Source organism: Heptranchias perlo, chromosome 25 (genome assembly GCF_035084215.1).
Source record: "Heptranchias perlo isolate sHepPer1 chromosome 25, sHepPer1.hap1, whole genome shotgun sequence".
NCBI lineage: Eukaryota > Metazoa > Chordata > Chondrichthyes > Hexanchiformes > Hexanchidae > Heptranchias > Heptranchias perlo.
The window spans coordinates 29,140,210-29,166,406 of record NC_090349.1 but is presented as its reverse complement, the minus strand read 5'-3'; the positions used below and the strand labels follow the sequence as shown (position 1 = coordinate 29,166,406).

General features: G+C 41.0%; 2 protein-coding genes across 6 annotated transcripts in view; both read right to left on the bottom strand.

Annotated features, from left to right (window-relative positions):
• Window positions 1-15,226, bottom strand: part of emid1 (EMI domain containing 1) — a 323,148-nt gene extending 307,922 nt beyond the window's left edge. For 4 of the 5 annotated variants that reach the window (XM_068005893.1, XM_068005895.1, XM_068005898.1 and 1 more), the window contains exons 1-3: window positions 14,593-15,226; window positions 8,296-8,412; window positions 5,423-5,526 (exon numbers count right to left, since the gene is read on the bottom strand). In XM_068005893.1, the coding sequence (XP_067861994.1) occupies window positions 5,423-5,526; window positions 8,296-8,412; window positions 14,593-14,801 (430 nt within the window). In that variant the 5' untranslated portion in view covers window positions 14,802-15,226. The remainder of the gene's footprint in view (window positions 1-5,422; window positions 5,527-8,295; window positions 8,413-14,592) is intronic. The other variant, XM_068005894.1, reaches the window with a different exon arrangement.
• A 7,983-nt stretch (window positions 15,227-23,209) lies between these two features.
• LOC137342388 (ABC transporter B family member 1-like) overlaps window positions 23,210-26,197 on the bottom strand; it is a 122,599-nt gene continuing 119,611 nt past the window's right edge. Inside the window, exon 19 of the mRNA XM_068006318.1 lies at window positions 23,210-23,509. Within this exon, the coding sequence (XP_067862419.1) occupies window positions 23,276-23,509 (234 nt within the window). The 3' untranslated portion in view covers window positions 23,210-23,275. The remainder of the gene's footprint in view (window positions 23,510-26,197) is intronic.

The window sequence follows — 26,197 nt, the reverse complement described above, 5'->3', positions numbered from 1 at the left end:
CAACGGAACCCTGTGCGAGAACCTCTCTGGATACATCGAGGGCATCCTGAAACCCATCGTGCAGGGAACCCCCAGCTTCTGTCGCGACACTACAGACTTTCTACAAAAACTCAGTACCCACGGACCTGTTGAACCAGGAACACTTCTCACCACGATGGACGTCTCGGCACTCTACACCAGTATCCCCCACGATGACGGCATCGCTGCGACAGCATCAATACTCAACACCAACAACAGCCAATCTCCAGACGCCATCCTACAACTCATCCGCTTCATCCTGGATCACAATGTCTTCACCTTCAATAACCAGTTCTTTACCCAAACACACGGAACAGCCATGGGGACCAAATTCGCACCCCAATACGCCAACATTTTCATGCACAAGTTCGAGCAGGACTTCTTCACTGCACAGGACCTCCAACCAACACTATACACCAGATACATCGACGACATTTTCTTTCTATGGACCCACGGTGAGGAATCACTAAAGAGACTACATGATAACATCAACAAGTTCCATCCCACCATCAAGCTCACCATGGACTACTCCTCAGAATCAGTTTCTTTCTTGGACACACGAATCTCCATCAAAGACGGGCACCTCAGCACCTCACTCTACCGCAAGCCCACAGACAACCTCACGATGCTCCACTTTTCCAGCTTCCACCCTAACCACGTCAAAGAGGCCATCCCCTATGGACAGGCCCTGCGAATACACAGGGTCTGCTCAGACGAGGAGGAACGCGATGGACACCTACAGACGCTGAAAGACGCCCTAGTAAGAACAGGATATGATGCTCGACTCATCGATCGACAGTTCTGACGGGCCACAGCGAAAAATCGCGTAGACCTCCTCAGAAGACTAACACGGGACGCAACCAACAGAGTACCCTTTGTCGTCCAGTACTTCCCCGGAGCGGAGAAACTATGCCATGTTCTCCGCAGCCTTCAACATGTCATCAATGATGACGAACACCTCGCTATGGCCATCCCCACACCTCCACTACTCGCCTTTGAACAGCCACCCAACCTCAAACAAACCATCGTTCGCAGCAAATTACCCAGCTTTCAGGAGAACAGCGTCCACGACACCACACAACCCTGCCACGGTAACCTCTGCAAGACATGCCAGATCATCGACACAGATACCACCATCACACGAGAGGACACCACCCACCAGGTGCACGGTTCATACTCCTGTGACTCGGCCAACATTGTCTACCTCATACGTTGCAGGAAAGGATGCCCCAGAGCATGGTACATTGGCGAGACCATGCAGACGCTGCGACAACGGATGAACGGACACCGCGCAACAATCGCCAAACAGGAGGGTTCTCTCCCTGTCGGGGAACACTTCAGCAGTCATGGACATTCAGCCACCGACCTTCGGGTAAGCATACTCCAAGGCGGCCTTCGAGACACACGACAACGCAAAATCGTCGAGCAGAAATTAATAGCCAAGTTCCGCACCCATAAGGACGGCCTCAACCGGGATCTTGGGTTCATGTCACACTACACGTAACCCCACCAGCGAACAAATGTTATCTGTTTTTAATATAACGGGTCATTGACTGTCTTCCTTCTCTCTCTCTCTCTCTCTCTCTCTTTTTTTTGGGGGGTTGTATACTCAGTGGCCTTTTAGATGACACCTTTCTGTCTGCTCACTGTGATTGCTTTGGCAACGGGCAGTAATAACCAGGCATTGTTCTATGTTTTTCAAATGCGAAGGATTCGAAAATATCATTTCCACCATCCGCCCGACGAAGGAGGAAGCCTCCGAAAGCTTGTGGAATTTAATTTAAAATAAATTTGTTGGACTATAACTTGGTGTTGTAAAATTGTTTACAATAGATATCTATTGTTCATGCATCAGCCTGGATAGCAGATGCACAAAGCCTAAATCTGATCCCTTCATCACCCAATGTCCAACATCCATGAGCAGCACCGCATAGTGACCAGGAGTGTGAAAGCTGCCTGATTTTTATCTCCACAAGCTAAGGATCCTCAGGCTAATTGTACTACCCCCGGCTAACTTAGCTGATCTCATCCAAGGTGTCAAGTGAATGTTTCTGGTTTATATGATTCAATTGTTTAAGGCAGTGAGTAGCTGAGCTATTGGAAAAGTCCTTTGCAAAAGCTCCTGTATGTATTTTAAACACTAAAGATGAGTCACAAATAAATCAAAACATATCCAGTCACTACTGGCTTGGTCAAATATGCTGACAGTTTGATACAGTTTATAAAAAGCAGGATTAAAATTCATGGAATTGTTTCAGTACATGACCTAGTCTTAGAGCTAGTGTCTATTTGTGTCCAGATCATAGAAATGCACTCGACTTCAGGCAATGCATCTGGCAAAGTTTGCTGTTTATTTTGATAGCTTTCTGAACTCCATTTAATAAAGCAAACTGTGCAGATAAAGGGAAAAGAATTGTTATAAAAACATACAGATTCACTATAGATAGGTCTGCAACACAAATTTGTAGTTAAGAAAACAGATTTGTGTCAAATGAATTTCAAAAACAATTTCCAATGAACATACATGAATCCATCTAAATGGCTTTACTCATGACCCAGATTTAAGGTTCAGCTGAGAATACAGTGGCTCATATCACAAAAACAAAACTGCTTTTCTGCGTGTTTCTCAAATGAAATGAGACTAAAATTGAAACCAACATATGTTGCTAAATATCCTGGTACTGAGTGAAAAACTGAGGCAACGTCAGCCAGAGAATGCAATTACACAACTATAAGAATGCAATTAAACTGCAGATATATGATGCAATTAACAATGTGGTGGATTTTTTCCCTATTTTAAAGAGCAAGAATGTTTTCAAAGCTTTAGAACAAAGGGCATTTTGCAAGCTGTAGTAAGAGATCAATTTTAGCCAATTAAATAAAAGTATAATTATATCTGGACCCTGAAGGGACAATTGTGCCCCGTTTCAGAAACTGGGGTTGGTGTCTGACTATGTGCATTTCGCAATAAAGTAGATATTGCAAACCAAATTAATAAAATATGTAAACTAGACATTTGTATCACAAAAATGGAGGGATTGTAATTTCAAAGACAAATATAATTGACAATGGTTGCAGGGTGGAATGACTTTGGAAGAAATTAGAATGAATTACAATATATTAGACAAACATTTGATTCATGGAAGTTAAAGTGTAGAGTTAATGTGTGTACATTACACTGCACTTTCTGTACACTTTTACTTCCATAAATCAAATATTTGTCTAATGTATTGTAATTCATTCTAATTAGATCATTTTTTGGCAAACAACTACAATTCAGGCAGTATCGTGTTCTTCAAGACATGAAACAAAGGCTGGTACAAATGTTCTTAACCAAATTAAAAGAGGAAATCAAGCTTAAAGGAGAAAGAAGCCCTAAGGGAAAGTATTTTATATTATGTACTCCCCACTTATACAAATTTCAAAATATTGTGCAAATTCTGCTGTCTTATGGGAGATGGATTATAAAATTGAAGCTATTGCCTGCAAGGTATGAACTAGTAATATGATTTATTTTAAGTTACACAGATTGTGGGGGGGGGGAATTATTTCCTATTGAAAAGTACTCCCACTTATGCATTTGTATTTTACTGATTTGCACTAAAATGGCACCACATCTGTTTTTAAAGGAACAATCTCTTTTAATGCTTTTAAAGTCAGGAATCTTGAAATAAAGGCACAGCATTTTCCTTAACTGTTTACTATCAAATAAGTGAGTCTGATACATAAACAAATTGAAGCACTGATCATTTTTTTTAAAACAGAACTTCTTGCTTCCTAGTTTAAAGGTAAGCAGAAGATGTGTAAGATTTGGTATATTTGTAAAAGTAAAGCTCAGATCCCATACATGGCCTCCTACAATCAAGTCCATCACATCTAAGCTCCACTCACCACATTTGCCATTATGGCACCAGCCATAACCTACAGGCCTTGGCACACCTACCAACCAACAAAGGAGACCAACTACCTCTAAAGGCTCCAGGTCTGTCGGAAGCAGTTGCAGAGCTTTGCCATCTGTTATAAGGACTCTGCAGCCTACTTACAACGTATGCACGGCACGGCCTGTAGCTGTGGAGGTCACTTCTGCCCTTACCTTTTATGCTTCAGGCTTATTTCAAGCATGCTGTAGTGCTGCTCTATGGAGTGGGTACCCCAGAGTGCCAGAGAGGACAGCCCTTCTCACACTGACCTAATGCAGCACAATGCCCACTTAGTCAGTGAGTGAAATGGGCGTGGTTGCAGTGCCACTCTGTCACTTGCCCCAGAATCCATATCGTGCCCCACATTAGGTTTACTTTCACTTCATTTTTGCCTGGCACGTCTTTTTGTTTACCTTTGGTAAAGGCTACCAACAAGTTGAAATGCTTTTTCAATCCTTCTTAAGGCTGTAAGAAAATGTTGCCCCCCACTACCATGCAACAATTTATCTCTTAGGTGGCTGCATTCTTCTAAATTTCACCACAACTTTCCTTAGGCTATCTCCCTGTACAAGGCCAAAGCTACAGAAGGATCTGTGAATAATTATGGAAATGAACTGACCCAAGAACATAAGAATTAAGAAATAGGAACAGGAGTAGCCATACGGCCCCTCGAGTCTGCTCCGCCATTCAATCAGATCATGGTTGATCTTCAACCTCAATTCCACTTTTCCGCCCAATCCCCTTATCTCTTGATTCCCCTAGAGTCCAAAAATCTATCTATGTCAGCCTTGAATATATTCAATGACTGAGCATCCACAGCCCTCAGGGGTAGAGAATTCCAAAGATTCACAACCCTCTGCGTGGAGAAATTCCTCCTCATCTCAGTCTTGAATGGCCGACCCCTTATCCTGCGACTATGCCCCCTAGTTCTAGACTCTCCAGCCAGGGGAAACAGCCTCTCAGCAGCTATCCTGTCAAGCCTCCTCATAATCTTATACGTTTCAATGAGATCACCTCTCATTCTTCTAAACTCCAGAAAAGTATTAGCCCATTCCACTCAATCTCGCCTCATAGGACAACCCTCTCATCCCAGGAATCAATCTAGTGAAACTTTGTTGCACCATCTCCAAGGTAAGTATGTCTTTCCTTAGAAACCTGCTTGTAGTCAGTATGTGATACGTCTGGCTAGATCTGTACCAGAACTGAGCCATTCTGATCTGGTCTTCACCAGCACCCTAATAATTATAGGAGATAACATTTCAAAGCTTAAGTTCATTCAGCCCAGTTTTAACTGAATGCTAATACATTCTTATTGTTTTGTTTAAGAACTAATTTGTTTTGCTCAACAATCCAGTACAGTATTAAAATGCGACCTTTAGAAAGAAATATCATGTTGTACTGGTTGGCTCACTCAGTATTAAGCAGTGTACAAAAGCAAATGTTATTATGTGACATGCTCAGCGAGTGACACGGATACTTCTCACCTTCTTCACAGCTGCTCCCTCTGAAGCCGACACAACATTTCCATTCTACTGCCGTCACCGTTTTGTAAGTCAGCCTGTAAGTTGGTCGTATCACCGCCCTGTAACTGGAAAGCATAAAAAAATAAATCTGTAAGAAATAAAATTCTTCTCTGAAGCACGGTGGAGAGGGCAGGGATGTGGGCACCCACGCCCACCATCCTTCAACCCTGCCAGCACGCACTTTCCCCCACAACTGACGTGCGGCATGTGAGCAGTGCCTAACGGGCTCTAATGCCTCGATTTTAACTTGAGGCATTGGTGTAGTGAGCGGCTTGAGAGATTTTAACTACCAGGCCTCATTTAAATTATTGAGGCGACTGACGTCAGGGGGAGGGAGGGGGAATGGAGCCCGGGGCTGTGGAGGCCCAAGGTTTCTACATGGGGCCCGGAGAAGCACTCCTGCTCCACCTAGCCCACAAGGAAACCGTAAAAAAATTAAAAATTAACACTTACCTGGGCCTCTTCTGGCCACAATGCTGCCTGCCGCCTGATTTCACTGGCAAGCCAGGCACTGAGCATCATTGCCATGATCGGCAGTTAAGACCACATCAGGCTCTGAATTACGTTATTGGACCCTGATATTTAAATATATACGAGGCTCCCACTTGCCTGCGGTGAGTGGCCCTGACACTGCTAGAACCCCGGCAGTTCAAATGGCGGCGGGAGATCAGACAGGCCAGCGTAGAGTGGGATATTAGAGATCAGACAGGTCAGCATGAAGTGGGATATTAGAGATCAGACAGGTCAGCATGAAGTGGGATATTAGAGATCAGACAGGCCAGTGTAGAGTGGGATATTAGAGATCAGACAGGCCAGTGTAGAGTGGGATATTAGAGATCAGACAGGCCAGTGTCGAGTGCAATATCAGGGATGAGTGTGTCAAAAATTGCCTGGAGTTTCTATTAGTTTGTGAGAATTTGAAGGCTATTGAAGGTTGAAGGCTGGTATGTCAGTAGTCTGTTTTATTGAATGTTAGATTTTAAAAAATTATTTATTAACCCTTGCTCTCTTCACCTTCACCCCCACCCTCCATCTCCTCCCCTCTTCAGTTCACACTGGCATTCATTTTTTTCCTTCCTCCCCTCAGTTCATGGTCATGGTGTGGAGATGCCGGTGATGGACTGGGGTTGACAATTGTAAACAATTTTACAACACCAAGTTATAGTCCAGCAATTTTATTTTAAATTCACAAGCTTTCGGAGGCTTCCTCCTTCCACATCGTTCACCTCAGTTCATGGTGACTGTAACAATGTTGGGGGGGGGGGGGACTTTGACCTACTTGGCCTAGAAGAGTTTCTGGTTTAAATTTTATTATGTTATTGATAGAAAGTCTATTTCAGTTTACAAAGGATTAATTCCAGAGATACACAAGCCAATTAGAATGTTGATTAGGATGATTAAGGTGGGATCTCAGACAGGACAGCCATCAAACAGCTTTCTTATACACATTACTGTAACTTGGAGACAATAGAGTGAGCTACAGGGATTGATCCTCAAGAGAATGTCTCCAACCAGCAATATGGATCGTCTCCTTTGTTTTCAATCAAAGTGGATGGAATACTCATCGTGGGTTAATTAAATTTGTGTGTGGAAACATTTGCCTGAGGAAGGAGAAAATCTCCGAAAGCTTGTGAATTTAAAATAAAATTGCTGGACTATAACTTGGTGTTGTAAAATTGTTTACAACACACACACAAACACATGGAGAGGGAACTCTCTCATCAGTCAGGGAAGCCTGAGGCACTGAACAACAGAGAAATCCTTCTCTCAAATCAAAGAGGGGAGAGAGAGAGAGAGAGAGAGAGAGAAGAGAGGGGAGATAGAGAAGGGAGGGGATTGAGAGAGAGACCCCCATGCTTAGGTGTGAATACAGACAATTTGTAACAGAGGATATCCAAGGACAAGTAGTCTGTAAGTGGGTTCTGCCTAGAAAGTGGCATAGTTGCATGTTTATTGTTTTTATACAGGGCAAATAGCTGGAAGAAATAGATTCAGGTCACTGAAAAGCAGTATTCTTTTCATTCATATATTTCATGTAAAATAAATGGAATATTTCCCCACATTACAACACTGACTTGACTTCAAAAGTATTTTATTGGCTGTGAAACGCTTTGGGACAACAACTTGCATTTATATAACATCTTTAACATAGTAAAACATCCCAAGGCGCTTCACAGGAGCAATATCAGACAAAATTTGACAATGAGCCACATAAAGAGATATTAAGACAGGTGACCAAAATGTTGGTCAAAGAGGTAGGTTTTAAGGAGCTACTTAAAGGAAGAGAGAGAGGTAGAGGAGCAGAAAGGTTTAGGGAGGGAAATCCAGACATCCTGAGAACATGAGAGGTGCTATCTAAACGTAAGTTCTTTCTTTTACATACATCAGTTTGTTGGTTCACAATCAGCCTCTTCATCAATTATCATTATCAATCAGCCTTACCATCACCGAATCCCACACCATTAACATCCTGGAGGTGGTCATTGACCAGAAACCCAACTGGACCAGTCACATAAATGCCATAATTGCTAAAGCAGGTAAGAGGCTGGGTATTCCACAGCGAGTGACTCACCTCCTGACTCCCCAAAGCTTCTCCACCATCTACAAGGCACAAGTCAGGAGTGTGATGCAATTGTAACATTGTGGAGGACACCGTCAGTTAGTCTTGTGCCAAAGTGAAGATAACTTTGATATTGTTAAGTCAGATTCCTGGGAAATAGACACCAGCTGTAAAAGTGACCTTGGGCAGATAGATTGCACAGCAGAGATGTCAGTGTTATTGAAGACCAAGCAGGGGTCAGATCTGTATGTCAAACATAGTAATGTATTCTTACCTGATACCACCGGGACAGCCCATTGGCCATCTGCAGCTCTGATAAACCCTCTGCACGTAGGTTCCATTCTGTACTTGGCAGGACACTGTTTTCGTGACAGTGTATGGACACCAATTCCTTAAAAAAAGTGAATAATTTAACATACAATGGTCAAAACTGAATGAGTAACCAATTAAAATAACCAAAATCGCTAAAGAATAAACTAATACAGTTTACAAAGACAAAACCTCAACTTGCTGAGCAATCAAATGATAAGAGCTCTGATCAAGGGACCCACCCGAGGTGCTAACCTATGGCTCACTAAACTGCTGTGCGTGTCCAGCCCCATTTCCCATTTTACACTGAAATGACATTTTCCCCACACAGCTTGAAGTGTACTTAGGCAACACATTCTTAACATTAGAGATGAATAGGATCACAACCCTAAGAATTGACTTATGTTGAAGTGATTGTACAGGTAACAAATCTGTACATTTAAATAGCATATTTGGCTCCCCCAATGGCTCAACAGTAATGAGCATTGTGTGTAACAGGATTACATAGACCAAAAAGTCTCGGCTTTGATTTCTGGTCTGTCCTGGTAGCCAGGATGCTAATAGGGGCACTGCAATTGGCCTTAGCACCTTTGGGATAGGGAGGGGAAAATTTACCATGGTTCCCAGTCCTGATTGTTATTGAGTGACCCCTGCTGGAAAGTACAGATCTGTGGATGTTGAATGAGAACAGGATTGGACTCGGCTGTGATTTCTCCCACCCCACTGGTGATGGTTTGCAATCACTTACTGTCTAGGTACAGACATGAAGAATCATCACTTCGAACACCCTGGCATCAGAGACCTAAACCCCAGCAAAGTCACCTTCAGGAGATTTTTTTCCCTCCACTCCTAAAAGTGTTGTTTTCTTGCTGGGGTAGATGGCTCTGTGATCATCAGCTACTCTCCAGTATCTTGCTCATTAACCTTCTTTATAGGTGTGAGCCTGGAGAGTGATCTCAGTATGTGACTTATCTGTGTCGAGCATCATTACCAAGCCAGAACCTGTTCTTAATTAACATCTACTCATGTGCTTCCAGCAGATGTCGTTGACAGCAATCAGGTATGGGACCCTAATTGATTTTTCCTTCCCTAATGCAGAGCATGGATTCCAACTGTAGCACCCTTACCATCAACCTATGTGAGATCAGCTTCCTCGACACAAGCTGTGAATATGACGTTTATGATCTGTATGGCCCATCTACTTACTGCTTTAATCAGCTAATCTATCCGATGAGCAATGCGTGAATGCTCTTGACCGATCTTTTATTGTTACTCAGATGAAGCGACATACCCTAAAGTTGAGTATTCCCAGCATTTTCTGCTTTATTTCAAATTTCCAGCCTTCTTGATTTTTCTGTTTATTATCTTTTAATAGTAGCTGTTATACTGGCAAATTGGCATTGAATTCATGTCATTTTGGTGTAAATCTAGCACCAAACGGTCATTAAACAGAGGTGCATGAAAAAAAGACATACACTTATATATAGTAGCTCATCAGACCTTTAAGGAACTCTCAAGGCACGTCACATGGAATTAATTACTTTTAGGTGCAGTGGCTACACTGCAATTATTGTATGCACAGCAGGATCCCACAAACCCATGAGATGAATGACCAGTTAGTCTGTTTTTGGTGGTGTTAATTGAGGAAGAAATGTTGGCATGAATACCAAAAAACCTCAATGCTCTTCTTCAAATTTTTAATGAATTTCCTCAAATCCTAGAATGGGGCTGAATCCACAACCTTCTGATCCAGAGTCTACCAACTGAGCCAAGTTGACACTTGGAACCATCCTCGGCAATTAATACACCTGTTTCACTGCCTGTCACACATCCCTAAAAGGTGAAAGTGCCAGGCACTAGTATGGATCTGACACAGTGAGAATGGAGTTTGGTCATGCTCGTTACTAGAGAGTGTCCAACCTTCCTTAGGGCTAATAAATTGGTACCAATAATGAGTTTGATTTTTATGTGGACTGGGAAGGAAACCATTTACACCGAGTGTTCCAATTTCCTCCAAAACTCACAGACTTGGGGGCCTGAGCACATGTGTGGGCACTTTATGTTTCAGACAAAACTCAATAGTGCACTATTTAAATATTGATTTATCCACCCAATATCTTTATTGCTTTGGGATGCCCTGAGGATGGGAAATGCTATATAAATGCAAGTTCTTTCTTTATATGAATTCTGTTTATGTTACCTATTTTTGGAATGAAGATCATTATACAATAAACATGATCTCTAGACCAGTGATTTGCACTTAGTGGTTTATGCTTGCCCATGGGCATCCACCAGGACAATTTTTCTCCCCTCTTCTCCCGACTTGGTGAGACTCAAATGCATTGGCACTGGTAGCCCTCCACCCAAATGGCCATTTTTCACGTGAGAGATCAGGCAGCGTCCAAAAGCTATTTGACTGTGGCGGGCATCACAATAAAGCCCAATCCTGAACCAACATGGCATCTACAAATGCATACTTCAATGGGTAGCTGGATAGCAATAAGGGTAGCAAACCTGGATGAATATCCAATCTTCCTGGCTCAAGGGCGTTGAGGCAACTTATAGTGCCAATTGCTGTTCTGGCTGAGATCAGTTATCTCAACATAGACCAGGAAAAGATCTTTGGACCTTCTGATCTTAATGGCTTAGTTTTTAAGCAGTAGGCCACCATAACTCCAGAACATTTTTTTCCGACATGATGGCATCACACAAATATACACAGAGCTGCTAAGTGCATCAGAATTAACAACACTGACAACAGTTATGTTTCAAGTTGTTGATGTGACACAGCTACACTCAGGATACCACTAGCAAAACCCTGGGTTAATCTTCCAACGCCCCTGTGCACTCGGTTCTATAGCATAACCTTCCCCTCACCCTCCAGCCTCAGTTCACTCCCGAAAAACTGTGCTTGAAATGGCACTTTAACCACTTTGAACTTTTTTTAAAAATTGGGAAATCGATGAAGACCAATGGCTTAAACAAATACTAAGACTAATCATATGTCACATATATATTATGTATCCAGTATATGAATAGAAGTTGGGAGTTGTGATTTACAGAAAACAAACCCCTAACGACCCGACTAACATAGCTCACAACTCGGGATTTGCAGTCGGTGCCACTGGGTGATTTATTTTCACTTGTTCTCTATGGGAATTTGCAGCATTATGGTGTATTTTCCCACTAAAGGAATGTAAAGTGTGAATTTACAGAAGTTCTGTGCTCCTCTGCTCCAGGCAGTCTCAAACAGACGGTCAATCCGAGTTTCCAGTTAACAGATGATCAACAATTCACCGTTTCCTTTTTTCACAAGGCATGGTCCAACAGATGAGATAAATGGGGAGACTGGCTGACATCCGGTAAAAGTATGTAAATCCTGCTCCAGTAAGTCACCACATCAAAAGTTCATGCTTTGACTTAGTGACCGGCGATATCACGAGTACCATTAGCAACATAAACACACCAGTTTAAGAAAAGTTTAAAGTCGACCTTCCCATTCAATATCGATTGATCAGCAAATGTTACGAAACAAATTCACCGCCCAAAATAGAAACTCCAGACCCGTTTATTTCTATCGGAGTTGGGAATAAAACTGTTAGTTATTCTGCGCTCGACATTTAATTGTATTCAACTTCATTAAATCCCCTTTTATTTTGAAGAGGCAAAGCACAGGGCTGTTTTCAGAGGATACCTTTGAACATCAGAATCGTGTTAACATCTCAGAGCGTGGTCGTTGTTAATGGACGTTAAGGTACTATTCCATTCATAAATAATTCAATCAAATGGAACTTCCAGACAGAGTCTCCAAAGCAGGGGCACTTGGTGCTGGGTCAATGAGAATCTGAAATAAAACTTCAACCAGCCATTGATGACAATACTATGTATGATGCCCGTGTCAGCTCAGTTGAAGCAGTGCTAATGCTCACATAATAGAAGAATGACACTGAGGGGTTAGAGTGGTTACTGATAGATTGTGGCTGGTTGGGACGAGGACCCCTTGTCATTACTATGCATGACCCGAAAGCCTATTCGTTTATCAGTTGCCACAGGTCAATAAACCAAGCCCCTACAGTAAGCCCTGTTCTGGGATGCATAGCTCTCCAATAAATAGACATTGCACCTTCTACTTTGATCATTTACGTTAAAGTAAATCTTTTTGAAAGTAGAAATTATAAAGGTCATTAGACTGGGATTGGATGTACAGCTACTTAATTAAGGAGTCCCTTGCAGTTTAATTTCACGCAACAACACCGTGAAAAGGCCCATCTGTTAAGGCCTCAGAAGAGTTCATTAGCTCCCGCTTGGGTGAGATACATTCGCTTCGCATTACTGTTGGAGAGAGAATGTCAGGCACCGAATTGAACGAGCCTGCCTTGACTGATGAGGAATTCCTTTAAAACCGACCGTGCCTTGGTCTTTACTTAGTTAAGATGAAGTCCATCCCCCTTCCAATGTTCTCGTCAGCCATAAAATATGCCAGCTAGCTTGTCAGAACAAATACAAACGCACACCTTCCCAACCGGCCCCGTGTAATCCCACAATTGATCTTGCAGACCTACTTTTAAGCAGGCTCATATCTGGCCCTTCTAAGTTCAACCCCACCCAGTTTATGGGGAGGGTTCCAGTCAAGTTGGTTGCTTAACTCAGATGAAACTAATGGAAGTTCGGTACCTTTGAAAACTGACTACAGTTTTGACTAATTGGCTATTAAAATTTTAGTTAATCTTAATATACTGAAACCAACCTATAAAATGACACCAAGCAGGTGCAGAGAGATTATCGGCTGGATAACTTAGAACTTACAAAACAAAACGGCACACAGTACATCACAGAAAGGATTTAGTCCTTAATACTGATCTTATAGTGAAACTTTGAGCCCTGCAACACATTAACAATGTCAGTTTACTGTTCGTGTTCTCGCCTTAGACCCACTGTCCTATAAAAGTCACCCAGAGAGCTGAAATATCATTCTCAATAGAACAGTGAGTGAATGTGAATGCAAAATGAACCTGGAACTAGTCTGGTCACTTTTTTTCTTTAGAGATTTCTTTGAACGGAGGAGGCAACATCCTGAAGAATTGTTTTGGATTGCTCGGGGGAGATTACCACAGCCCGTGTCAAATTTTTAAACCACAAGGGATTGCTCGGCCGTCCCGGAAACACTGCCCTAAGTATTAGATGCTTATTTTGGACCAAGGTTTTGTGTAAGAAAGTCTGCCATTGACATTTTGCCTGACAAGAAGGATCCCCGTCCTGTCAAATATAGGGAGGCTTCGAAAGGCAGTGAGTTAGTTAAAGAACTGGGGTTTGGCCACTGGTTATACGTTGCTAGCATTATTCTTCTTTACGTAGGGCAGAAAAAAATGTCATTTTTAAACGTGTATTCTCTGAATGGATGGGTTAAATACACAAGTCTAATATTCCAGGCTCCCTCATATTTGCAGCCAATTTATGGCAACAGCCTAAAGCCACGAGTCTCTAAACCCATACACGGATCCCGATCACGAAGGGACTTTTATTGCGTCGGTTCGCGTATTATTTAGAACATATGATGAAGTGGCCGTGCCCACACTACTCCGATTACACATTGGAGAGGGATGCTTGCACAAGTTTTGGCTGCTCGCGAGGCCATTGTAAGAAAGCCAATAAATCCATTGACAGACTGTGTGAATATCCATTTCAAACAAACCCTTTTGCCAAGTAACAACAATAAAAAGAAGCCTGTCGGACCAACATATCTGGATTTGTGAAACTATATCAAGAATTCTGATGGAAGGTTAAATGCTACAACTCCTTTTTAAAAAAGTTTTGACAGTCAAAACACGTGTTCCGGGAAGCTATTGTCGGAAATAAAAGTTTTAAATTAGAATAAACTCCTTCGTGTTATTAAACGCTTGTAAAGCGACTAAAGGGTTATACAGACAGCCACCTGGATGGTTGGTGTGTTTAGTGAGTCACGAATTTCTGGTCCAGAAAATATATCTAAATCAGGGGAATTAATAAGTGTTTATCCAGCATTCTGACCGCCCAATTGCTTCACTTCGATTAACCTTACCCCCGCAGTGAGCTGTTTGCGTGACCCACATCCGGACACATCAAACCACGAGCACCGACCCAGGACCCGTCTGCAGCAACTCTCACAATCAGCAACTCTCACAATCAGCCTTTTGTACCTTATCAAGACTAGTCTTTTTACTCTCTTTAAGAAAGGTTACCAATTTTCTATAATTACAAGGGGTGAAGCGGAGCTACCGGTTACCTTCGAGTGAGAAACCCATTGCTGACCACTCCGAGCTGATCCTTGCTGTTTTGCAGCCCCGATGGGTACTTGTATTGAAATCCAGTCCCCCACGAAGTGCACACCAGAGGGATTAGGTACACCAGAAAGAAAGTTACTTGGAAGCCTCTCCGCGATGCTGTGCACCACTGGGGGTTCCTGAAAGTGCTAATATCCACACTCCCGGCCATTCCCAGTACACTTTGGTAGATGATGCTGAATTAGCCCTGTACTTCGTAAAAGCACCGGGCCGTCCGACTCCCAACGCAGTCAGGTTTATATCTAGTGGATTCTCTTCAGCGCACACCCTCAGGTCCCGAGTGTTCCAGCAATCTCAGCTGCCCCACGGTTCTGAGATTGGATAGAAATAAGGCAAATCCTGCAAATATCCGAGGGTTAAGGCTGCTTGGTCATTACCGATTGGCGTTTTACTGTAGCTGTCATTGAGGATGAAATCTGCAAAGGGTTTTTTTTGGGGGGACTGCTTGGCTCAGTGTGTGAAGAGTCTCGACTGAGTGTTGTACCCTGGTGCCTCCACTCTTTTTTTTGTTGGTCAGGGCAGCGTGTGTTTTGTAGTTTCCCCAGAGGAATCTCATTGACGTCTCGCTGATGGATTGCTGGCAGGGAGGAATCAGACGGGGTTTTTTTTTACACTGGATTAACGACGCGGCGCAATCAGGTCCTTGAAAAGATCTTGCACTCCCGGCAGTTCCCGCCCCTCCTATTCATCCAGAAAACGTGGATCGCCTTAAAATGCTTTACAGACAAGCCGCTGTCATGCTTTTGTTTTGTAAATATAAATATATTTCACGCATTTCAGCACAACACGTTACGAAAAAATTGTCGCAACACCTCGCATGCTTGGCACAAAACAGATCGCCCTAACCATAGATTTCGCCTCTAGAAGTTTTGGTAGACTTGGAAATACTTTCAAAGTTCTTGGTATTTTAAAAGCATATGGCTTTTTCGCATAGAGGCAGCTAGAGGGCAGTATTTAGTAAAGGAAGAGAGTCTTTGTCAATTTACTGGGTGTTAGACTGAGTGCAGTGGGCGGCTGCCTGGATGAACATGTTGTTCACTGGTTAGCTCGGAGCTTTGTCGAACCGTGGCTACTTCAGGATTTCTTGCTGCCTAATCCACCCCAATTAGCAAATTATGTAACTCTAGGCGTATATTTTTAGTTTGGACAGGCTATCCGTTTTTTTAAAGTGACATCCTCCTAAATTGTGGAATGACCGAGTGCCTGACACTAACCTATTGGCGTGAAGAAATTGGGGTTCCTCGCCTGCAGCCAATAAGAAACTAAGATCAGTTAATATAACATAAGTGATTACCTCATCAGTTTATATTTTTGCTAAATGTATACAAACTGAAAATCTAAAAGCACTTTCTGACCACTCATTGTAATCTCGGTTAAACATGAATCTTTCTTAAACGATGTGAGCAACAAGTTTGGAGTACCCGTTTTATCTGCCCAAAATTAATTATTGGATGAAATCACTTATTAAATTTTCCCCAATTAAACGCCATCATTCAAAATTAGGTCTGTTGAGGCAGCACTTAACCCACCCCGAGTTTTAATTCATTGACTAATTATTTTCCCCTCCACTCTCTGAATGCCTCTAACCCAGGTAATACGGTCCACATGCCCACCACACTATGTGATCTCTTCGATTTCATTTCTCCTACTTGATGTGTGCTCAAGTGTCCTCCCCTTTTGTTCTGAAGTGCATCCAAGTATACCCACCCACTCCATTTGGACCTGTGAAATGGGGTTACTCCTTCATGCTTTTGGATAGAGATTCAACGAATGACTGTGCAGTCACACTCCACAGAGCAAAGCCGAAACCTCTTTGCACCAATGTTAAACTTGAGTGCAAATATGGTGTGAAGGCCCAATTTGACTCTGAAGTAGAGTGAGACTCCGTTCTCCAGGCACTCTCATTCCTGCACTTGTTCTGGTGTCTCCTTTGAATCCTGAGCTGCACGACCAAGAGGAGGAAAGTACATCATACAGGCAAGAGGGAAGACTTGTCTCACATTTAGGGCATGAGATCCATATGATCACAAATATCATTTGTTTCGGGTATGTAGCTACTTGCAACTGTCAAGTTCTGTTGTTAACCCAATCATATTTTCTGTCAAATATGTATGTTGATTGCAGCACATTTTTTCCATTTTCCAGTGAAAATCTGGAGCATTCAGTATTCAGTTTATTATATTGGTATATAGAGGTTACATGATGCAGATCAATTGGGATTGATTTATATTCTATAAATGGACTGAGCTTTTAAGTAAAGATGGTTTTAATGGAATAGTTCCAATGCAATTGGAAGCTGTGTGAGTGCTGATTTGGCTAGTACATAATGTGGTATATGTGAGAATGTTCTATCAATTACAGAAGAAGAAAATTGGTTGTAGAGTTTCTGTTGTCATCACATCTGAAGAATAATAATTAATCTCAACAAAACCATTAAAAACTGCATGTGTCAGAGGTTCACAAGCAAATGTAGCAGCCAATTTTCACACAGTTATGCCCCACAAATAGCAGGGAGATAATCTGTTTTTGTGGGTTGAAGGATAAATGCTGGCCAGGACAATAGAGACACTCCCCTGCTCTTCGAATAGTACATGGGGATCTTTTATGTCTACCTGAGAGGGCAGGTAGGGCTTTGGTTTAAGATCTCATCTGAAAGACAGGATCTCCAATAGTGCAGCCTTCCCTTAGTATTGCACTGAAGTGCAAGCTCAAGTGTCTCAGGGGGGCTTGAACCTACAACTTTCTCATCTAGAGGTAAGTGTGCTACCACTGAGCCAAGCATGACACCTACTATAGATAGAGTGAAATAATATTGTTTTTAACTTTAAACTAACAAAAATAAAGATTTCTGTAAAGTTCTTTTTTTCCGATTATATAGTAACCAGCACAGTAATACTAGTTAGTAGATGAAAGTATCAGGTACGGTCAAAACTATTGTCAATCCATCTGGAGTCTCTGGCATCTTCTACATCAAGTACTACTGATAAATATTGAAATAGACTATTTCAGGGATTTTGTCACAAGGATACAAATTTAAACCATGACAGTAGGATAAGAGGGACAGAAGTTCAAAGCAGCAGAAGGCAAATTTAGGAATATCAGGAACCTATTTTTAATAGCTCACTGCACTCTGGGATGGTTCTCATAGACTGGAAGGAGGCTAATATAGTCCCCATTTTTAAAAAAGGAGACAAGATGGACCCGGGTAACTATAGGCCCATTAGTTTGACATCAGTAATAGGAAAGGTGCTTGAGGGAATTATTAGGGATGTAATATATGATTACATGGATAGAGAGGGACATATTAGGGACACCCAACATGGCTTCAAAAAAAATCATGTCTTATAAATTTGATTGTATTGTTTGAAAAAGTCACCAAAATGGTGGATGAGGGAGGCCCATTAGACATAAGACCATAAGAAATAGGAGCAGGAATAAGCCATCTGGCTCGTTGAGCCTGCTCCACCATTCAAAAAGATCATGGCTGATTGTCTACCTCAACACCATTTTCCTGCACCATCCCCATATCCCTTGATGCCTTTAATATCTAGAAATCTATCGATCTCTGTTTTGAATGTACTTATTGACTGAGCCTCCACAGCCCGCTGGGGTAGAGAATTCCAAAGATTCACCAACCTCTGAGTGAAGAAATTTCTCCTCATCTCAGTCCTAAATGGCCTACCCTTTATTCTGAGACTTTGACCCCTGGTTCTAGATTCCCCAGCCAGGGGACACATCCTCCTTGCATCTACCCTGTCGAGCCCTGTAAGAACTTTGTATGTTTCAATGAGATCAACTCTCATTCTTCTAAACTCTAGAGAATACAGGCCTAGTCTACTCAATCTCGCTTCATAGACATTGTCTACCTAGACTTCGAAAAAGCTTTTGACAAGGTACTGCACAAGACGCTCTTCTACAAGATCGAAGCCTCTGGTATTAGTGGCAATATTTTGAGTTGGATTATGAACTGGCTGAAGGCCGTGGGCAGAAGGTAGTTATAGATGGATTTGGATCTGTCTGGAGACTGGTCACCAGTGATGTCCCACATGGATCAGTGTTGGGACCGTTGCTCTTTACTATTTTTATTAATGATCTAGATGTAGGTGTTGGAGGTACGATCTGCAAATTTGCAGAATAAATTATTCCAACTAAATGGGTTAGGGAGGACCCGGGGTCACAATTTTAAGTTGTATAAGGCCAGATCCAGGTTAGATGTCAGGAGGTGATTCTTTTCCCAGAGAATAGTGGGCCTCTAGAACAGGCTGCTGACTCATGCGGTGGACGGCGATTTGCTTAATCCCTTCAAGCAAGAGCTGGACCTATTTCTGGCAGGACTAGTTTCAATTGCCAAAGGGGTCGGAGAGGAGTTTCCCAAATTTTTTTCCCCCCAAATTGGTCTGGGTTTTTAATTTTTTTTGCTTCTCCCAGGAGATCACATGGTTTTGGGTATGGGGAGTGTATATATTGTGTTACACAAAATTGTGTGGGAGAGGCTGGATGGACCAGAAGGTCTTTTCCTGTCCGTCAGTTTGTATGTTCGTGTTACCCTTTAAACTACAAAAATATTTTTTTTTTCTGATTTATACAGTGACCAGCACAGAAATAACGGTTGGCAGATCAAAGCATCAGGAATGGTGAAAACTATTGTCAATCCACCTGGACACTGTACAGCTGATAAATATTGTAGACTATTTCAGGAATTCTGTCACAAGGATACTACAAATTTAAACCATGGCAGAAGGACAAAAGGGACAAAAGTTCAAAGCAGGAGAAGACAAATTTAGGAATGATATCAGGAAGCTCATCTTCATACAGAACGATCAAGGCATGCGACTTCTAAATAGGATAATAGAGGCGAAAACCCTGGAATTATTTAATACAGTCCCCTCTACTTATAGCGGGGATATTGGTGTCAATGCACTTTGCCCGCTATACATGGTGACTGGTGTAACCTGATGGCCGAGATCCTGGAGGTGGCAGGCAACGTGACACAGGACAAGAGATTTAGCTGCACTGAAACCATGGAGGGACTCTTCATCCTCCATTTATTGCTTAAATACCCCAGTGCTGTTGTATGGTTTAATTGATGCCCATAGTAATGGCAAATGGTTAGCACCATTTACCCAATATTGGTGGCTGTCTGGGATAAGTGGGCAGGTGTGAGTGATGGGGACTGTGGTGGATGCTGTGAAGGGAAGAGATTGTAGCGTCTTTTTGCATGGATGAGGTAGGTTGGGGTGAAAGGCCTTCCTCATCCACAGCTATCTTGTGATTTATTGTACACAATTACTAAAGAAGTTGGTGTATTTCAAACATATTTCGTAACATTTATTTTTGTAATAGAATAATTAGCATTTTATTAAGTGCACAGACATTAATGACGCTACACAGTCACAGTAGCTTACATCTGAAAAATAACTAAACTTTGAAAAATACAAATCTCAGTAGGTAGAAATATGGCCCATAAGATATTGCACAATTTAAATATTTCATGTGTCTGAATATAGACATATTGAAGAACAAATGATCATGGATGATATAGAGGTGGAAACAGTCTAGCGTTGATTGTACATATCAGAGCCCATGTGTACAAGCTCAATTTTTTTTAAAAAAAGTTACCTCCACAGCTTTGTAATTATCTGGCCATCTATTTTGTAGAATTTACACACAAGGCAGTTTTCTTCCTTGTTAGTGAAAAATTGCCAGCAGCCCATCAAAATTGCCACACGAGTGAAATAGCCACTAATAATGAATAATAGGTGCAACATTATGGGTAACAGGCACTGCAGGTGTAAATAAAATTGAAATCTGCATATTCAGACATAGAAACAATGTTCACAGGGATGCAATTTTCAGAAAATAAATGTTAGAGTTAATATATGACTGGATTTATTTTACAACTGTGAAAGGATTACATCTTTAAATAAGAGCTCACTCTTGCTTGTGAAATAAATCCAATGGTACACTGCTACTCAGCCCAAAGGTTTTTTAATGTATGCAGAAAGATTTACTGTGATCTGCACAAGAATGGATTTGCTTGCAAGCAAAATGTACAGTTTCCTAATTGGGTAGGGAATGTCTGTAGTTCCTCTCTTTCCACCCCCTCCCCCTGCCTCATCGGCCCAGATAAATAACCTCACTGAATAGATATTTACTTAACCAGGGGCTGAGAATTTAGGAGGTTGAAGAAGGTCCCAAATTTGCTGGCTATTATATGCATCTAGTTCCTATTGTCTGATATGAGGAGGAGGGGAAGACAATGAATGGGGAACCCACATAGAGGCAGGTGATGTTTGCATTCCCTCCAGTTTAATTGTATATACATAAAATACAACTGTGTTAAAAAGTAGAAATTTAGCTCATTTGTAATTTTTTTGTTATGTACTTTAAAACACTAACAGCCATGTAACTCCCAGAACAATGACCTTTCTTCCAATTGGCTTCATTTTATTTTGGGAGAGACACTCAGCTTTATGAGGATAGATGGCACATGAACACTAAAGAGCTGCACAGCAGCACCAGGCAGGGACTACAAATTATTTTTGTGCTTGACATATTATCACAATATCCGAGTTACAACTATTGGGAGGGAGGGTGTGAAAACACTAATGGATGTGTTATAAGCAGGAATAAAACACTGTGCGTTTTAAATATGTATGACAAGAATACACTTGAGGTAACAAAAAAGGAATCAATCCAATTTTCTGGCATATTTACACAATTAATATAGAACAGCTTTCTTCAAAATAGACACAGTTCATTACAAGTCTTAATACAAATTCAAATGATTTTGCTCACATGTAGAAGTCAGAGTAATTTTTGATTTATAGTTAACAAAGAATAGTATTAATTTTGTGAAAAACAACTTTCTAATTTTAGTGCCATTAAATTCAACAACTTACAACTCTGCAGCCATTTTACAATAATTTTATATAATTAGTGAAAAATTGGAACAATGTGTTTTTCATTACTGCAGAGCTATGGTTAATTGTATACCTATTTCAAATACTAACATTTAAAACTTGCACCATACCAACACAGAATTAACAAGTACAATTTTGCATTTTGATATATAAAGTGCACATCATATAATCGCACACAATAGGTACCATTTAACTTTAAAACATCCTTTTGATTTAAATATAAGGTAAGATAAATAAGATACAGATCACGATGTGAGATTTGTTCCAATTTGTATAACTCTTGCTGAGAAAGCCATGGAAACAGGCAATTTTTGACATATAATCAGCAGGAGGAAAATTCGACACAAAGGAGTGCAACTTGGTTAAGACAATTCAGTGCTGACACAGATTATATAAATAAACATGGAAGTTCATTCAGATGTCATATGCTCATTGCAAATTATTTCTGCAGTTTCTTTTCACAATTTCTACTACTGAATTGAAAGGGATAATTTAATCAAATAAAAAAGCACCCGCTGCTTATAAGTTTTTATATATTTTTCTAAATTATTGACCCAATTCTTTAATTAGCCCTAAATAGCTTTTCACGGGCAAGACTGACAGTAATACAAAAACACAGCTAAACTATAATGAAAATGAGAAGCAGCTCAGTGAGCCTATCAACTGAGTGGCTGAACTGAACAGATCAGGTCGGTTGTGGATTGTTTCTTGGTTGTGTATTGATTTAGCTGATCTCAGTTGCGATAGCGATAGGAGTGCTACCATTTACCTCAGTTTTGGGACAATTGTGTAGGGGGTTTCTGCTCTTTATCACTATCCAGTGATCCCTGCTGGAAGCGTGGACAGGATCAGTTTTCCTGTGATGCCCATCATGGTTCAGTAGGCTGCTGATACTCACCGTAAAAGCTCGTGTACGTGAGGCGCCCATGGATTGGTACCCCAGAAGGGTGGAGGGGGGAGGAAATCGGCAAGAATAAAATGATACTAAAGAAAATCGGGTGTTTACAATGTTGCTTTTTGGAGTATTACCCTAAAGTCTCTTTACAAAATGCTTGTTTCCTATTAAACAACAAAATGACATTTTAAGCAATTTATAGGCCATGCTTGCAAGTTCAATGGAGCTAACAAGAAGCATCACCACAGCAGCACAGTTACTTGTTGTTTGCAGCGCTGTTTTACCCTGTTTGTATCAAGATTCCATCAAGATAATGATAACAAATGTAGTGTTCTTGGCCTAAGTTCGGTTCTCATGCACAACATCCCTAAATTACCACTACGATACATGCATATTAATAGAAAACAAACAACAAGGAAGCGATTTACATTACGCGGTTTGATGTGAATTAGAATTTCACAGAGGAATAATCTAAAGTTTCCTATTCTATTCTGGTGCAATGCATGAGGTGACTGACATTAAGTATTTGGAACAGAAATACTTTTCACTGGAGCATGACAATGGTTTGCAATTGACTTAACTCAATCATGTATCTAGCAGTTAGTGTTTTTACAACAAGCTTCCATGTTTTAGTTTTAAAATAGAAATAAATAACCACAAGTGTGTAATTTTACAATCAAATGAGCTGCAAATGTTCAAAGGCAAGTTTACAGTTATAAATAGCGGTTGTCACATCAATTTGCTTTTTATTGGTCAACATGAGATATGCTCAAAGCTTCCCAGCGTGTCCATTATAATTTAAAAATGTCACTGTTCTCCTATATCAATACCTGCGTTGTTCCAATATTCTTTTTCTGAATTTGTGGGATCTTCCACCTGTGTACCATTCAAAGAGCCATCTCCCTTGTAATCATCACCTCCAAACTCTATTGTGCCTGCAGTCAGTTGGCGGAGAACCAATTTCTTGTAGATTCCTCCCTTCTCTAAAAGCTTCTTATGGGTACCACATTCCACTATCCTTCCTTTGTCAACAACAATCACCTTGATTAAGAAAAACATCACAATTACCTTTATATAAATAGTTCACAAACATTTTAATGCAATAATATTGTATTTTATAAATAAGGATGAATGGCATCTTTTATTGATTTTTCCACTCAAATCAGTCGTATGAACATTGCTTCAGTGTTTCAGTAAAACCTTTCTGACTTTATGTGAGAGCAAATGCATTTTCATCATTATTTTGTGGTTAATCTTGTGTTCTCCAGTATGAGGCACAATCTACACCAACAGTGGCAAGAACCTGTTTGATGTATTTATGCTTACTGATTGAATAAAAAAAGACATTCACTACATATGCCAAGATAATATTACTGGCATCCAACTCTGTACTGCATGTGTATATAATTTAGTGTTCTTTCTTGTATCCATCCTTGAAGCATGATAGATTAAAAAATCAGTGGTACTCCCATATCCTTCTGTCGAACACATGCAGAACAACCTACAAAATAAAAGTTCGAGGATGTTTTTGTTATGAACATTTTCCACTGATACTGTGATAAGTTGTATAAGGGCTTTTTGTAAATCACTTCCATCACATATTGCACTTACTCAGCCAACTTAACATTTTAATTAATGCTTTAAAATATCCCATGAACTGAATGTTATGCACTATTCAAATACTGGGGTGACACTTAGCAAGCCCAACTTTGTCATTCAACTGAGGTACATTTCATAAATTAATTCCCTTAAGGCCTATTTTGTGGTAGAAAGAGGAACGACATCAGCACCCAAAATAACTAACAAAGAATGAAATTCTTAGTTTGTCAGAAAAAAATACAGAAGGCAAAAGAAGTAACAACATGGCACATTGTATATCTCAACAACATGCCTCTCATGCAGAAATGGAAAAGAAAGGACCCTCCTAGCAAAATACAAGAAACCGGAATGGACGAGTTGGCAAATCTGACTCTTCCAACACTGCGCAGAGCACAATGAAAGGCCTGTCATCAGACAATGCTTCTCTTGCCTCTTGCTGCCAGCCATTCTTACTCTGTCACAATTTTTCTTGTGCCTATTTTATCAGTACTACAGTGCCGCTCTGAACTTTCTTCTCTTGTTCTCCCAAGCTGCTGATACATCAAGCACATTCTTCCTCCTTCCTCAATGTGAACTCAAAATTCAGCGTCCTACATATCTAGCCTTTCCCAGGACCGCTAAACTGTGCAACTCCGTACTTCCCTCAGTCTTCACTTCCTCTCACAATCTACAAGCTATTAAAACCCAAACTTGGTATCACCTAATCAATAATTCCTGATTTACCTCATCTTCATTCTTACTCTTTTGAGGTCCTGCACTATGTGCTTTGGCTCTTGAACTAGGTTTCTCAATAAAAAAAAGTTAGAACCTTCAAGGCAGAAACAAAGAGAGATTGGGTAGCGCAATGAATCAAGACTGCGCATGCTTTCACTTATGGATCCTGATTGAAACAATTAAAGTTTCCCCTCTCTACCAGCAGTAAATATCTTAAGTGAAGTGGCTGAGCACTTTCAATCCACTTCCTAGTGGGTGACATCACAGGCCATAATTTGGAACACTCATTCAAAAGAACAACTGCTGTTAAAGATGCAAATGCCGCATTGATACGATAAGGGATACTCTTCTGAAGTTGTAATTATGGCAGGTTGTTGAGGGATGGTCAAGTGAGCTTCGACCGTCATCCGATATGTGCTTACCTAACATTGCAGTGCTCTTTGAGGGGGAAAAATTATTTTCTCTTCTCTCGTCCCAGAGTTGCTAACTCATACTGGGGTCACAGTTCCTCAACTGCAGGTCCCTCATCTAATTGGTTATTCTTCAGGCACATAACTATTTGAAAATACACACACACACACACACACACACACAAGTTCCAACAGGAGTTACTAAATAGCTATCAGGAGCAGTAATACTGGCTGATGTTTCCTTTCTCTAGCCAGGAGAATGGAGTCTGTCAATTTGATCTTCACCCTGGGTGAAATCAGCTAATTCAAGTGTTGTGTTTAAACTGGGTTCAAAGAGATGGAAGAGATTTTGTTTCTCAGCACAACAATCTCCATTTTGAAGAGCCCTAAAATTAATAAAATATTAAGAAGCAAAAAGGTAGCAAGTTCAATTGCTCAAAGGCAATTAAAGATGTGCTTTAGAGCCAAGAGGCTCATTGATCTGGAAAGCAAGGTCACTTACCTTGTATAGAAAGATCAAGAAATTGCTCCAAGGACAACAGCTTGGAGAATGGGAAACCTTGGAATAATGTAAGGCTCCTTGACATTCTGGAAGGGAGAGAAGGTATAGGTGTTCCCCAAGTTTCCTGCTACCTTTGTGCATGGTAAGCCTTGCCCCAAGATAGCACTCACCATGGAACAGCTCTATCATATCCCAAAACCAGATGATTTCAGGTGCCCCAGGGTTTTGTGGGCAGCTACAAGGAAAACAATCTAACTACCAAGATTCAGACCCAGGATAGTCATGGATTTATATTTGAGAAAGGAATTTGCTTTTCATACACAATCCCTGCAAGTGGAGACTCAAGAGTACAAAATCATAACAAAAAATCTGAAAAAATGTCAACTTAAAGCACAATGGTAAGGACTGAATGAGAACAGATGGATACAATAGAAAATTGTTGACAATGCTTTTAAGAACGGTCTAGATAATTCAGTCTGAAAAACATGTGCAGTACGAGGAGTG